Source organism: Sceloporus occidentalis, unplaced genomic scaffold, assembly GCF_023333645.1.
Source record: "Sceloporus occidentalis isolate IW3139 unplaced genomic scaffold, rSceOcc1.0.p SCAF_13, whole genome shotgun sequence".
NCBI lineage: Eukaryota > Metazoa > Chordata > Lepidosauria > Squamata > Phrynosomatidae > Sceloporus > Sceloporus occidentalis.
In genome coordinates, this window is record NW_028316993.1 from 20785266 (window position 1) to 20802068 (window position 16803).

Consider the following 16803-nt stretch of genomic DNA (forward strand, 5'->3'; position numbering starts at 1 on the left):
CCCCTTAATTGTCTAAATAATAACCAATGGCCCTTAAATCCCTTTTCTTCCAATTCTTCTTGAGTTAGAATTTGAATTTGATCATTCTGATATTTAATTAAATCGCCAAATTTTATCTATCTATTCTCCATAAAATTTTCTTTACTATTCATAGCCTCATGTGGAGAGATCCAGATCGGTGTTTTTGGTGAACATCTTTCCTTATACATCTTCCATACTTTTAATAAGGGCTTCCTAATAAAATGATTGTTAAAATCTCTATTTACTTTTTCTTTTTCAAACCATAAATAAGTGTGCCATCTGAATCTTAACCCTTCCCCTTCCAAATTTAATAAATTTGTATTTTCCAAATTCATCCAGTCTTGAATCCAAACTAAGCATGCTGCTCTGTAATATTATTTTAAATTTGATAATCCAAATCCTCTGCTTTCTTTGATATCCTGTAATGTTTTAATTTTAATTCTTGGTTTTCTTCCTGCCCAGATATATCTCAAGATTTCTTTTTGCCAATCATTGAAGACTTTCTCATTATAGATTATGGGGATCGTTTGAAATAAATATAGAAATTTCGGGAGTACATTCATTTTTATAGAGGCAATTTTTCCATTTAATTTCAATTTTAAATCCTTCCATTTCATTAGGTCCCTTTTGATTTCCCCCCAAATTTTCTCGTAATTATTTTTGAATAAGTCTGAATTTTTCCCTGTTAATGTAATTCCCAGATATTTTATTTTTTTACTAACAGAGAAGCCCATCCTCTCTGCCATTTTCCTTTCTTCTATTTTTGTCATATTTTTAGTTATTATTGTCGTTTTATCTTTATTTATCCTTAGGCCTGAAACATTTTCAAATTCCAACAAATACTTATTTAATGTTTCCAGATTTTCTAATGGATCTACTAGAGGTAAAGCTAAGTCATTGGCAAATGCCCTGATCTTAAATTCATTCTTTTTAATTTTGATTCTTTTAATTTCTTTCTCATTTCTTAAATTTCCAATTAGTGATTCAATCACACATATAAATAAAAGCAGAGATAACGAGCATCCCTGTCTAGTACCTCTGTAGATGGGAAATTGCTCTGTCTTTTCTCCATTTATTACAATTTTGGCAGATTGAGAGTTATATATTACTTGAATCCACTTTGTAAAATTGTTTCCCACATTCATTTTCTCTAGCACCTTCATCATAAATTTCCAATTTACACAGTCAAATGCCTTTTCTATATCCAAAAACATTAATAATAATAATGATAATTTTTATTTCTATCTTCCCACCTCTCCCAATGGATCGAAGCGGGATCACAACAAGGTTAAAATTAAAGCTATTTGTTTGCCTGGATGTTTGTCAGCGTATTCTATAACATTCAAAATTATTCTCAAGTTATGTATCTGGAAGAAATCCACATTGTTCCTCTCCAATCCAGTCTTGTAATATTTCTTTAAATCTTTCAGCCAAAATATAAGAGAAAAATTTATAATCTAAATTTAATAAAGATATGGGCCTATAATTTTTTGGTTCTAATTTATCTCTATTTTCTTTTGGTATTAAACAAATGTTTGCATCCTTCCATGTGTTTAGTATATTTGAAAACAACAGTGAATTGACTACTTTCTATAATGGGGAACTAATATGTTCTGAAATTTTTTTGTAATAAATGGCTGTAAAACCATCGGGCCCAGGAGCCTTATTAATTTTGAGCTTTTTAAAGGCCTCTTCTATTTCCACTTTACTTATCGGTTTATTTAATTTTCCCCTATGATCTTCTTGAATTTCTTTAGGATTCCATTTGTTTAGAAAATTTTGTATGTCCTCTAAATTAACTTCTTTTTCTTTATATAGATAGGGAGTTTATCTTATACCATCTATCCTTGTATCGGAATGATACTCCCTCTGTTTTTTCCCATCTGTAAGAAATTCCACAAGTTTTTAATTGGCTGACCAAGAAGCTGTAGTCCTGTCTTTTCTTCAGTAGTCTCATGGGAATATCCCTATACATTTTGACTTGGCAATCTCCAATTTTTAATTCCTTTTCAAAGTCTCTTTGCAGAATCATATTCCAGAGTTTTCTACACCCAAACTGAATTATGATGTTCCATGGCAATTTCCCCCCCGCAGCCCAGGATGAGGAGATTTGGAAAATTCTGTCAATCTCCCATTCTATAAGATTTTTATCTAAATCTGTAATTTCTTCCAAAAAAGGGATAATTTTTTTATACAAGTCCTCATCCTTTTCCTCCTTCAAACCTCTTAATTTCCCTCATTTTCAAATCCATTAAATCTCTTTCATCTTGTGCTTTTAATTGTTCATATGTCAGTCTATCTGTCTTGTCTTCCAGATATTTTACATTCCCTTCCATTTTTTTCTATTCTTGTTTCCAGCTTTTTTTGATCATTTACAATCTGGTCCATAGTTTTATTCATCTCTCTCAATTCAGATTTTACATCAGTCCGTAAATCTTTCATTTCCTCCTTCATTTCCTTTTGCCATTTGGCTGTCATATTTTTAATTTCCTCTAGAACATTTGACTGGTCATTTCCTCTATTATTGAAGTCCATAGATGGTCTCCTATATAATTTGGACTGATTTCTGGTATTCATCTTAAGATGTTAAATGTCTTGTCTTGGTAGTAATTGTTTTGTCTTTCTTATCAGTCTGAATCCACAAATTTGACCTTGAGTTTATAGTCACTCAGCTGGAGACTCTTACAACAGTCCTTGTATCTCAGCAATGATTTCCAGATATATAATTATAATAACTTTAGTTTCAGGATCCAATATATTTATGACTATAATTAATTTCCCTTTTTTGTATTTATTTATGTCCAAGAATTAACATTAGTTCTAGTCCATACATAAGAGAGGAAGAGAGGTTTTGTAAAATATTTATAATCCAAATCACAAGTCACAGATTTGTCCAATCTTGTAAGAAAAAAGAAAAATTTCCTCCCTCTCCTTTCCTTGCTTCTAATCTCCTTGCCACAAAGTTCAAACCAAAATCGTTTTTTCCCAGCCCTCTTTCCTCCGCTTTAACTTTCACTCTTCTTTCTATTCCTTTGTGGGAACAGTTCAAGTTCAATGCTTCTCTTTTTAGCAAATATCTATTCTGATATACTATTTCAGTACTACACACTGTGAGATCCAAATTTTTAAGACTAGACTTTTGCCCAAGTAATTTTGATGGAGATTTATTAGTGCTGGCGGCAGCGCTTCCTCCGTTCTTATGGTTCACTGCAATTTAACGTGCGGCTAGTCTGCCCCCAGGTCTCCGCACCCCCAAGCCTCAGATCTCCGATCCCCTTTGCCTTGCCTTTTTGCCTTCTTTTCCTTACCCTTTCTTCTGGGTTTTTCGGCTGGGGTTGACCTTCGTGAGGCTCTTTGTGAATCCCGTGCCAGCGATCTCATAAATCAGAAGTCTCTGGAATTTATGACTGCCTTTGATGCCGCACGCAGTGAGAAAGTTTGCAGAGCCCTGCAGACTTCTCCTCACATCACCATAGTCAGCACTGGAAGTCCAGAATTGCAGTCTAATTTTCAAATCATGTTGGCTCTCTCCAGCACCAGCAATGAGGTTTCATTGCATTGTTTAAATTGGAACATCTAATTAACATAGTTTGAGTTTAATTCTTTTTAACTTTACAGTTGTTTCAGTGGCTGAATAATCAATTATTTATATTATTATAATCAATTATTTCAATTTGTTTTATTTTTAACCTAGTGGAAGGCAAAGGCAAACCCCCTCTTGAATAAACCTGTCATGGCCAGCCAAGATCAGCTCTCGGAGGATGAGGAGGAGGATGAGTCTCCTCCAGAGAAAGGGCTGATTGAGGCAATGCCAGGTGCTGTTCCTGGTTGAATCTATGAATGCAGAATCAGTGGGTACAGAGGACCAACTATAAATACACTTTCAGTTTAAATGTGATTGCTTATTGGGAAAATCAAAACACCACTCTCTGAATCAACAGTTCCATAAAGATCTTTGGCAGTTGCCAGAATCAATGTTCAAAGCCAGGTTTAACTACATATCTTGCTTACATGGTTAGATATTTCCCTGCTCACCATAAGTGCTTGGAAACATGTGGTCCTCCAGATCTTGTTAGACTGGAAATTGTTGGACTCCTATCATTCCTCACTATCAGCTGGGTCAGGGGAATGTCTGGCTTTGCTTCGCGAACAAAGATTCAGGAAGGACTCATCCCACGCTTTGTACAAGCGCGTTGATGACTAAAAAGGCCAATCCGGGATAAACAGGTCCTATTGCAGAAAGCACAGCAGAAAGTCTCCTTGGGTGATGTTTCCAGGTTGCGGTTCTTTTTGCGTTGTCGTTTCTCTTCGATACTCGTTCGGCATGAGTTTTCGAAAAAGGCTGCAGCATCGTGGATAGTGCGTCTCCATGCCTCCCGATGCATGATGCTGCAGACCCTCACTATCAGCTGGGTCAGGGGAATGTAGTCCAACAATATTTGGAGGGCCACATGTTTCTAGTCCTGTCATAGAACAATAACATTCTCTGGCAGAAATTTTCACATATAACTTTCATATCTGTTTTGTATGCAGTCTTACCTACCTTGTATGTTTGTATGTGCTCTTAAATTGCCTGTTGATTTATGGTGACCCCATTAATTTTGTAGGATTTTCTTAGGTGTGGCATAATCAAGAATTGGTTTTGTCAGTTCCTTCCTCTGAAATATAGCCTACACTAGCTGGTTTTCATTGGTGGTCTCCCATCTAAGTATTAACACTCACATTTTAAAATAATTTTTCTACTAATATAATGCATGTTTGCATTATTTTTACATATCTGTCTATTAATGTGTACTGTTCCTGAAAATACATATGTTTTACTACAAAAACATCATAACATCAAGAAGGACAGGCTGCATACCTGTAACGGTATTTCTTCGAGTGGTCATCTGCGAATACATACAAATGGGTTGTATTGTGCCTGCGCAGTGCTGCTCGGAAACTTCTGGAATCACTGGGCAAAGTTAACTTTGCAACTTATAGCAACTTTTTGGCAGTAGCTCCGCCCATCTCTTATAAAGCCCCTGTGTTCCCGCTCTTTTCCCAGTTCCGCAATTGGAGCCGCATGAGCAACATGAGAATGAGCCCAAGAAGACCAGGACACTGAGGGGAGGATGGGTGGGATTTGTATGTATTCGCAGATGACCACTCGAAGAAATACCGTTACAGGTATGCAACCTGTCCTTCTTCTTCGTGGTCTCTGCGAATCATACAAATGGGTTGAGACTGACAAGCTTAGGTCAGCGGCGGAGGGAGTGTCATGAAACCTAAGTAAGGTTCAAACAAAATTTGTTTATTATCCTCAATAAATTTCTTGAACCAACAAAGTGTGTCAGTCATTACTGGTACCTCAATAAATAGCACTTCACCTGTGCAAGACATAAGACATAAGTCTCTTCATCATTCTCTCCTAATGACTTTGCTAATTATTTCATCTCTAAGATTACCACTATTCGCTCTGAGATAGTTCCCCCGATTCTTCTTCTGCTCATAATCTTCTAACGCCCTCGCCTAAAAAAATTTCTGTGTTTCCTCCTGCCTCTTTGGATGAACTCTCTACACTTCTGAACTCTTCCAAACTTGCAACCTGTCCTCTTGATCCAATTCCTACTCGTCTTCTAATTTCTATAGCTCCCTCTTTACTGCCCTCGCTTCTCCATATCTTCAATCTCTCTCTCTCTACAGGCTTCTTCCCGTCGGACTTCAAACATGCTCTCATTTCCCCAATTCTGAAAAAACCTTCTCTTGACCCCTCCTCTTTGTCTAGCTATCGTCCGATTTCTCTTCTTCCCTTTCTGTGTAAAGTTTTGGAACGGGTTGTTTATTCTCGCTGTCTCGAGTTTCTTGAAGCCAACTCCATTCCTGATCCCTTTCAGTCTGGTTTCCGCCCAAGGCATTCCACAGAGACAGCTCTCACTAAGATCTCGAATGACCCTTTACAGGCCAAGGCTAATGGCCTTTACTCTGTTCTCATCCTTCTCGATTTGTCTGCAGCCTTTGACACCGTTGATCACTGTCTCCTAATTGACATACTCTCTGACCTTGGGTTCTCAGACTCTGTTCTTGACTGGTTTAGATCTTATTTGTCTGGCAGATCTTTTGCAGTAGTTGCAGGAGGTCAGACTTCTTCTCCTGTTCCCTTATCTGTAGGAGTTCCCCAGGGCTCTGTTCTGGGTCCCCTTCTGTTTTCTCTCTACACACTGTCCTTAGGTAAACTCATTAGCTCTTTTGGTTTTTCCTACCATCTGTATGCCGACAACACCCACCCCGACCTTTCTCCAAGGCTTGAACAGCAAGTCTCGTCTTGTCTCACAGCTGTCTCGCAGTGGATGTACCATCGGCGCCTGAAGCTCAACATGTCCAAGACAGAGCTTCCTGTCTTTCCTCCTAAGTCCGCCCTTCAACACTCCTTTTCTGTGTCTGTGGACAACATTTCTATTCAACCAGTCCAGCAAGCCCATAGTCTTGGTTTTATCTTTGATTCTTCTCTGTCGTGTATCCCTCAGATCCAGACCACAGCCAAGGCTTGTAGATTCTTTTTGTACAATATGAGCAAAATCCGACCATATCTCTCCGCCTCTACTGCCAAGATCCTGGTCCATGCCCTAGTGGTCTCATGATTTGATTACTGTAACGTCCTCCTGGCTGGGCTTCCTCTTTCTCACCTCTGTCCTTTAATCTCTGTCCAGCATTCAGCTGCTCGCATTATCACTTCCACCCACCGCTGTGACTATATCTCTCCTGTGTTGGCATCCCTTCACTGGCTCCCCCTCCCTTTCTGCATTCAGTATAAGCTCCTACTGTTGACGTTTAAAGCCCTCCATGGGCTGGCCCCTCCTTACTTAACAGACCTTCTTTTTCCTCACCTTTCCACTCGGGCCCTCCGTTCTGGTAGTCAAGGTCTGCTGCCTCAGCCCAGGATTTCCTCTGCCCCATCTTGAATTCGCCCCTTTTCACTCGCTGCCCCTCACTCCTGGAACCTTCTTCCCCCATGAGCAAGAGCCATCACTTCTTTAACCAGCTTCAAAACGGAGTTGAAGACCATCCTGTTCAGAGAAGCGTTCCCAGGCATTGCATAATTGTCGCTTGCTATTTGATGTTCCTTTGTTGCCTGATTTATTGAATCATTTCCTGTATTGCTATGTCCTCCCTCCAGTCCATCTCCTCTGATCCAGGCCTCGGAGGTAGAGAAGAACTGTTGGCCCTCATCCCCTTCCCCTTCTCCTTTTGTGTCGTGTCTTTTTTAGATTGTAAGCCTTAGGGCAGGGAACCGTCCAATTAAAAAGATTGTATGTACAGCACTGTGTAAATTTACAGCGCTTTATAAATAATTAATAATAATAATAATAATAATAATAATAAATAACACATTAGGCCATGCAAGACCTATGTAAACCATATGAATGTAGTAAACAAGCCAATTTTGGCAAAAACATTCAGTTCAAACCCTGTAAACATTTCAGAGAATACAAGGAAAGTGCAGTGCAATCAATGTAAACCTGAAACCAACACTACCCTTCCAAAGGCTGCATCCCGTTTGGCCCTGGTGTCCAGCCTATAATGTTTAATGAAAGTCAATGGCTGGGACAAAACAGCAGCTTTACATACATCCTCTAAGGGGACCCCAGTCAAAAATGCGGAGGATGTTGCTACCGCCCTAATCGCATGGGACCGAACCCTAGCTAGGAGTGGTCTGCCTAATAGTTCATAGCAGAGGTGGATGGTACCAGCCACCCATTTAGAGAACATCTGCGCAGTCACAGGCAGTCCCTTCTTCGGTTCCGAGTAGCATTGAAAGAGTATCCGGTGCAGATACCAAGACCGGAGGATGAAGGTTGCAGCAACCTTTCAGGAAATTCTTCACAAGAGGGTCCCTGAAAAAAGAAGGTTTGCCATCACATTGGAAATGAGAGCAGATACAGAAAGGTAGCACTTAATGGATGTGAGGCACACCCGAATCCAAAAGCGCCATGAGGAAATCCAGTACAACCGGAGTCGTCACCTGGGCTGGAGAGAGACCTCTCTCAGAGAGGAACAAAAGAAACTTATTCCACTTGGAAGCGTAGGATTTCTGGGTGGCCGATTTCTGCACAGGCAAGATCACTGTCTGTACCAAGGGTGGTAGCGAGGCTAGGGACGGAGCCTCCAAGCCACACCTTCAGCAGATTCTCGATGTCCGGATGCTGAACCTGGCTACTCTGGGGAGTGAGGAGGTTGGGATGGGATTTGAGCCAGAGGAATTCCCTCTTGGAGAGGTGAAGCAGGGACGGAAACCACTGCTGTCTCGGCCACCACGGGGTTATCAGAATGGCATTCGAGCGATCCGCTGACATCTTGGACACCACCCTGGTGATCAGTGGGAACGGAGGGAAGGCGTAGAGCATCTCTCTTGACCAAGCGAAGCCGAACGCGTCTCCGAGGGAGTTCTCATTTCGTGCCCGGGAGCAGAACTGGAGACAGTGGCTGTTGTGAGAGGTCACGAAGAGGTCAATCTGGGGAGTTCCCCACCGAGTGAAGAGTTTGCTGACCATCTCAGGATGGAGCCTCCACTAGTGGCAGGCAGTGGAGGACCTGCTGAGCTGGTCTGCCAATTCGTTCTGTTCTCCTGGCAAGTGGATCTCTTGGAGGAGAATCTGCCTCGGGATGCACCAGTCCCAGATCCGGAGAGTGATGTCCAGAAAGGTTCGGGACTTGGTGCCCCCTTGCTTGTTGAGGTAGTACATGACAGTGGTGTTGTCTGTCAACAGCTGGACTACCTTGTTGCAGAGGCTGGACTCGAACGCTCTAAAGGCCTTCTCTACAGCAAGCATCTCGAGGGTGTTGATGTGGAAGGATTGTTTGTCCAGGGACCATTTGTCCTTGACCAGGAGTCTGGGCATGTGGGCCCCCCAGCTCTCCATGGAAGCATCAGTAGTCAGGGTGACCTCAGGTCGAGGCGGCAAAAAAAGCATGCCAACGCACACGTTGTGGGAGTCGAGCCACCACTGAAGGGAGTGGGCAACAGGCCTCGGGATGATGAGCCATTTGGAAGGCTGGTCCTCTATGGTGTCGAAGACCGACAGGAACCATGACTGGAGTGGTTGAAACCGAAGCCTTGCCCACGGGGTGATGAACGTCGTCGAAGCCATGTGCCCTAGGGCTACCTGGACATCTCTGGCCCTTACCCGTCTGTGCTTCAAGCAGGTCCTGATGGAGGAGCAAAGGAACAGGAAACGTTCCAGAGGGAGATAGTGACGCAATCTTCGGAGTCGAGGTGCCTATGAACTTGATGTGCCTGGATGGAGTGAGGTGGGACTTTTCCAGGTTCACCATGAGCCATAGAGATGACAGGAGCGCCAAGGGGAACTCGACATCTTTTTCGAGTTCTTCCACCAAGGGGGCTGCGAGGAGCCAGTCATCCAAGTAGGGGAAGACCCTGGTGCCGTGCTGGTGAAGGTATGCCATGACTGGAGCCATGCACTTGGTGAAGACCCTTGGAGCTGTGGAGAGGCCGAAGGGAAGGACATTGTAGTGGTACACGTCAGGACCGACGGCAAAGGCTAGGAATCTCCGGTAACTCTCTCAGATCCCCACGTGAAAGTAAGTGTCCTGCAAGTCAGTGGTTGCAAACCAGAGGCCCTGATACAACAAGGGGAGGATGGAAGCAAGGGTTACCATATGGAATTGATGGTATAGCAAAAAGGCATTGCGGGACTGTAAGTTTAGGATCAGCCTTATGCCACCATCAGCTTTGGGTACCGTAAAGTATCTGGAGACGAAGCATCTGGGAGCGTCTTCGGAGTCAGTAGGCGAGATAGCGCTCTTAGATAAAAGAGTGCGTACTTCGTCAAGAAGGGTGTCTGAGGGGATGGTGGAAACAACAGCTCCAGTTGGAGGGAGCTCTTTGAACTTGAGGGCATAACCCCTTCAGACAATGTCTAAAACTCACGAGTCGGAGGTGATGGAGGCCCAGATGTTATAGAAGGGCCTAAGTCTATCCAGAAAGTTGGAGGGAGGCTGGACGAAGCATGCAAGAACCCTTCAGGACCTCTTCTTGCCCTGGTCGGTATCCTGTCGGTGATTTTTCTGATACCAATCAGGGGCATGACGCCATCCAGAAGAAGAGGAAGACTGTAAAGGGTAGCGCTGCCTCTGGGTATCTTGCTGTTGATAAGGGCGGTCTTGCTGGAAAGACCTCTGCCCTTGGCCCTGCCACTGTCACTTTTTGAACGAGGTGTGGGAAGGAGTGGACATACCATGCTTTTTCGCCGCCGCCTTCATCCGGTACTTGTAGTTGAGACGGTTGTCGGTCTCTTTGTGAAACAAGCCGGAATCATCAAAAGCCATGTCCTCAATGGCCGACTTTGCACTCAGGTTCAGATCCGAAGCACGGAGCCAGGCGTGTCTCCGAAAGGCCACTGCAGCCGCCATTGACCTTGCCGAACAATCTGTGGAGTTGCGGACAGACATGATGAGCCATCCACCAATGGAGTGGGCCTCATCCCTGATCTCCGTAAGCGTGCACTGGCATTCCTCTGGGACGTTGGGGATCATGGACGAGATCCTCTCTATCAGGAACTGGACATAAGCGCCCATGCAGACGTTGTAATTGGCCACTTTTAGGCCCAGCGCTGAAGCAGAGTAAGCCTTCTTGGCCAAGCCGTCGATTTTCTTGGCCTCCCGGTCTGCAGGCAATGTTGACATCCTGGGGGTAAAAGATTGCTGCGAGCCCTTGACGATTGCCAAATTCTGCTTCAGGTGGGACAACAGCCAGGAGCAGTGCAATAGCAAGATCCTGTAGAGGGACTCAATCCTCTTGGAGGAGCCAGACAAGGAAGCAGGAGCATCCCATGAGCGCTTTGCAATGTTCTCTAGGGATGGTAGGAGAGGAATGGAGGGAGGTGTAGGGACTTTCCCGTGAATCCTCCTCTCGACAGGGTCCTTGGCCTCCTTTTCCACATAGGACAGCTGCAAGTCCAAGGAATTAGCCATCTTGATGACATGTTCGGAGAAGGTGCGAACATCATCAGAAGGGGAAGACGCACCAGGCTGATGGAATTCTTGAGGAGATTGAGGAGCAGTCACCTCATCGGACGAGCCCAAGTCCATCTGGGACACATGAGATCCATCGGCTTTGGAGCCGGAGTTGGCCTCGACGGTCATCCAAGGCGGCAGACAGTGAGGTACTCCTCGGAAGAGGAGGAAGTGGCTTAGAGATCGAAGCATCCTGTCCGTTGGTGGAGTGGAAGCCACATTAGAGGAAGAGTGGTCTTATGCCCTGGTGATTGAGAGGGCTGCCCGTTTGGAAGCGGTGGCCGGCATTGAAGGGACAGAGGCCTTGGAAGACAAGTGGTCGAAGGCCACATCTTTGCTGACAGCGACGAAATACATGTCCGTTTCGCTGTCATAGAATAGGTCAGAATCCTCGTGGTGATGTACCTGGGCTGAATGGACGACGACCTGAGGCATGGGCGTTGGGGAGCGATGACGAGGTGACTGAGTGGAGTCGTCATCATCGTCCATGTGAATAATAATAATAATAATAATAATAATAGGATTTATTTATATACCGCCCAATCACTGGGAATCCGAGCAGTTTACAACTGAGGGGATAATAGACGGTTCCCTGCCCTCAGGCTTATAATCTAAAAGACACGACAAAAGGAGAAGGGAATGGTGAGGGAGGGGAGAGGATCAGGTCCAGCATTCTTCTCTTCCTCTGAGGCCTGGACCAAGGCAGATGGGCTGGAGGGAGGGCTCTTCTTCTTCAGGCTAGCCCTGATGGAGCTGGGCCAACCTATTCTCTCTCACACAGGCCAAAGGATGACAGTTATGGAGGGAGGAGCCTCTTTCTTCAGGCTAGCCCTGATGGAGCTGGGCCAGCCTATTCTCTCCCTTGCAGGCCGAAGGATGACAGTTATGGAGGGAGGAGCTTCTTTCTTCAGGCTAGCCCTGATGGAGCTGGGCCAGCCTATTCTCTCCCTCATAGGCCGAAGGATGACACTTATGGAGGGAGGAGCCTCTTTCTTCAGGCTAGCCCTGATGGAGCTGGGCCAGCCTACTCTCTCCTTCATAGGCCGAAGGATGTCAGTTATAAATTGAAGCGTAGCCGGAGCCAAAGAGGCTGGGCCCGATGCCGGTACTGAAGCTGACCTAGGTGAGCTGACGGCGGGCCGCGCTCGCTCGGCTGGGGTCAGAACCGAAGGAGAGGTCAGGTCCTTGGGGGGCCGAGGCATGTCTTCAGAGTCCCGATGAGCCTTCTTGTGAGATGAACCGTCGGAGGACTTGGAATGGGCCTTCTTGTGAGCATGGTGTTGGTCAGAACTGAAGGCTTGGACTTCTTAGCAGAGACCTGTTCTACAGGATCGGAGGGTCTGTGCCTTTTCTTGGATGACTCTGAGCTGGAATCCTCCCAGGAGCTTGTGCCCAGCACCGAGACCTTCTTCGAGCTCAACTCCTTATGCTTGGCATTATCCTTCTTGGAGGATGTCGGCTTCGAGCTCACATCCTCAGTCCCGCTAGTTTTAGGGGGACGTTTAGAGGGTTTGTTGGTGGCACTAAGCTCAGTCATGGAGCCGTGGGCCACGGTGGCACTTGGTCCGATGGTAGCGCTTGGCCTGATGGTAGCGCTTGGCCCGGTCTTGGGGCTCTGGGCTACGGAACCAGCCGCCGCTGACACCTAATATGAAGTCGCCGAAGCAGATCGGATGACCTCCTGGGGCTTGAGGATCCCCTGGTAAATGGCAGTCATCAGGCGGGACTCTCGGTTTTTCCTGGCCTGCGGGGTCATGACTTTACAAAGCGGGCAAGCCTTGGCATTGTGTGTCTCTCCTAGGCATAAAAGGCAGGAGGAATGAGGGTCCTGGATGGGGATCTTACCCCAACAGACGTCACACTTTTTGAATGGTACGGGAGACATCGTGAGAAATTGAGAAGCCAAGCTGAAATCCAAGAGCGAAGTCAAGACAAGCCGAATGTTCAACAGTACACGGAGGGGTCAGATCAAATCGTAATCAAAATGGTTTGTTAGTCAAGCCCAGTGAAAGTCAGAATGATGCACAAGCAAAGTTCCCAAAGCAGCTACCGCGGCAAAAAAAAGGAACTGGGGAAAGAGCGAGAACGCAGGGGCTTTATAAGGGATGAGCGGAGCTACTGCCAAAAAGTTGCTCAAAGTTGCAAAAGTTAACTTTGCCAAGTGATTCCAGAAGTTTCCGAACAGCACTGCGCAGGCACAGTACAACCCATTTGTATGATTCGCAGAGACGAAGAAGAAAAGTAAAAATACAGAAAGAGAAATGGGTTCCAGATTTTGTTTTGAAATTACATATTACAGTGCCGATCTAGGCAGAAACATATTTAAAATATGGTGATTTCAAACCTGTAAATTAAGCAAGCATTTGGGAAAAACAAACTAAGAAGAAGCCTGGATTGTTGCATTGGTCAAACACTGTTTTTGGTAAATGTACTTGATAAAGTGAAACCTCAAAATCTGTGGAGGAATTTTATTTGATTTTGTAAACATGTAAAGCTGCAGTCCTGAACACTCGTTTGATTTTTATATAGGATTGTGGTACATGTTGTTTTAGCAAGCAGCTTATAATACATTTGCATTCTGTCTATATCATCAGCCCAGTAATGGCCTGTGGATATTATGTCAGTGGGGCAGTCAATTCACTCCAAACTTTGAATAGACGTGAAGGAGCACTTGGGTCTATTTGGAGGAATAAAGTTCATCATATTGAATAGCAACTTTAGGTGTCAACTAAAACCTGGCATAGGACGCGATGGCTCCGTGGTTAAGATACTGACTGATGATTGCAGGATTGGCAGGTTGGCAGTTCGAGCCCCAAGTGCCATCTGATGGGGTGAGCTCCTATCACTAGTCCCAACTTCTGCCAACCTAGCAATTTGAAAGCATGTAAAAGTGCAAGTAGATAAATAAGTACCACTTCAGTGGGAAAGTAACAGCATTCTGTGCAGTCATGCTGGCCACATGGATCGTCTTTGACAATACTGGCTCCCTCAGCTTAATAATAGAGATGAGCATGACTAGGCAATCTTGTCAAAGGAAAACCTTTACTTTTAAAACATGGCATTGATTCATTGCTCTGTTGACACAGATGCCACTAGACAGCACAGAGTAAAGCAGAGTTTTGAAACAAACTAGGAGGCTATCATGAAACTTTCCCCCTGAATTTTCAGTTCAAGTTTTTCTTTGTTTCCTAACATATTAATCAAATGACATGAGTAGGTTCAATTTAATTTCTCATGCAATACTTAAAAACACAGGAACCATGCCCCGGGCGGGGTGGTGGGTGGGAGGTGTTACCCATGCTGCTTTATATAAATTTTGGAATCAATGATAACCCTTGGATGACCCCTGGCCAGACTCTGAGCCTGTGCGCCATTACTGGCAAAGCGAGAGGACATGTACACCTCCCCTGAGGGGAGCAGCCACATTAACATCTTAGAAGGTCTGGGAAGTCGCATGAAGGGATTATCATAGGACCAGGAAGAGCAAATGTTTGCCTTGCCTGAAGCTATCACCCCCTCCTCAAGTCTGTTGTCCGAACAACTTAAGTCATTGATATTATCAGATCCAGACATCCAGGTGAAAAGAAAACAAACACTTTTGTTTCGATCAAGCCAGCCTCTTTGCCTCAGGCGAGATTTCGCCTATAAAAAGTCCCAACTTTGGCTGCTCAGCGCGCCATTTACAAGGTCTACTTACTCCACGTCAGTCGGACCTCTGTTTTGGTAGCCGGCATTTCTGCTCAAACCCAGGTTGTGGGGCAGGCTTGTCTCACTGTCCATCACCCCATTTGCTTCCCGGAGGGAATCTACATTCTGGTAAGCATCTCCATTAGTAACGCCTGAAATCTGTTCCTATTTTCCAACCCTAATTTTCCTGAGCCTTGTATGTGTGCGTGTATGCCAGTGAATCGTATGTGTTTTCCCCTATTTCAATAAATTAGACATCTAGTTATTAATATCCGTCTCAGCTTTATTTATTGGGATCCCCTGGTCTACTCCGTATAAATATCGGGAGGGCGATTTCGGTGGGCTCTTGTAGCCAGCCCCTCTTGCAATATTTGAGCTAATAACAATAATAATAAAATTCCCCTAAACGGACCCTTGGCTACAGGAGGAGCCTACTGTTTTCTCAGGAGGCAAACTTATAACTAGCTACTGTTTTACAAAGCAGCATTATAGATTTATACATTTACAAGATTTATAACACATTAAAGATTTTAAAGGCCACTAATCATCTCTCCAAACTCACCGGAACAAACCTTCTGGGCACTGGTACAGTAGGAGGGGTCTGTACCAGTGCTGGAGACTTGCAGGGCGGTAGGTCTTCTGGGCAACTGGAGGACTGTGGGGAAAGAGGATTTCCAGACCTGCCCACTGAGCCACCACTGATCCTCCGGTAGGATCGAGTGCTATCAGAACTGCAGGAGAAGAGAAAGTGACTCATAGTCTGGGTAACACACACCATTATTGTATTGTTTTTAAGTATGTTTTATGTTTTAAATTCTACATTGTTTAATTGTATTTTAAGGGGGGGTGGGTTGAGGGTTCGGACTGTATATTTTAATCTTGTAAGCCGCCCCAATTGCATTTTGTAGAGAGGCGGGATATAATTATTATTATTATTATTATTATTATTATTATTATTATTATTATTATTATCATTATTATTATTTTAGCAGTCCCCCCCAGCCTCCACCCAATATATATACACCCAATATATATACACACAGATAGAGAGAAAGGGGGGGGGGAAGAAGTGAATAGCATTCTTTGAAGCCTCCAACAGCCCATCTTATCCTCAGGTAACTTCTTTCCTTCACCCTGGAACCTTTGAAAAGTAAAAAAATGTGCATGCTGCAACTTGAAATAGTCTTCTTGGCACAACCATTTTTATTAGGAGGAGTGGCCCTCAGATCCTCTAGATTTGTCCATCTGTGTTGTAAAACGTCACTACTGTGGGCAGTTACTTTCCCTGCTGTGGTCAAAAGAGTACAATTTTTTTATCACTGTTTCAGCAACTACCTTCATTGCTGGGTTTTCAGAGTGAGTCTGAAACAGCTGTTTTTTCTTTCCTACAAAATGATCTCAACCAACTGGGGATCATATAACCATCATGTCATGCTCTTTGCAGAGGCAGGTAACAAACTGCTCAACACATTACCAATTGTTAAGAAATTTATTTCCCTTTATCTACTTTGCCTATTTCAAATTGTTAAAACTGAAAAGTTCTCCCCAAATGATCCTTTATTTTAAAAATGCCAATCAACAATAGTGCAGTCAAGACTTTCACCATGAGCTGTTATCTCAAAAGGAAGGACATGAGCACCTCTTAGCTTAGTTTGTGACAAACAAGATAAAAATAACTTTTAAAATAACTCAATCTGGCTTGTTGTTATGTGTAAACATTTTCTTTATCTTTCTTCATACTGCTTGCAAATACAGAAGGATTACAGGAATGCAACACATTGCATTTAAATCTAATCTAGCAAGGAGGAGAAGAACTTTGAAGACATAAAATTTTAGCATATTGATTTGAAAGGACTCTATCCGTGAAAGGCCTTGAAAGGAACAAAGGAATGCGAATAACTCTCTTGATTTTGTGGTGTTACCCTGAATCCTAATTAAATTGCCTTTGTATTAGGTTGCAAGAGTTTTCTTTCTCTATAGAAATCCATCCACATTTGACACTAGTGTATACTTATTTCTTAAGTGTACATAATCTAATATACACTTTTCCTTCATTGACTAAAATGTGTTTGTTCATTCCAT

General features: G+C 43.8%; 1 protein-coding gene across 3 annotated transcripts in view; it reads right to left on the minus strand.

The window, feature by feature from the left end:
• ASAP3 (ArfGAP with SH3 domain, ankyrin repeat and PH domain 3) overlaps nucleotides 1-16803 on the minus strand; it is a 127964-nt gene that overhangs the window by 12591 nt on the left and 98570 nt on the right. For all 3 annotated transcript variants that reach the window (XM_089478964.1, XM_089478965.1, XM_089478963.1), the window contains one exon: nucleotides 15284-15452. In XM_089478964.1, the coding sequence (XP_089335090.1) occupies nucleotides 15284-15452 (169 nt within the window). The remainder of the gene's footprint in view (nucleotides 1-15283; nucleotides 15453-16803) is intronic.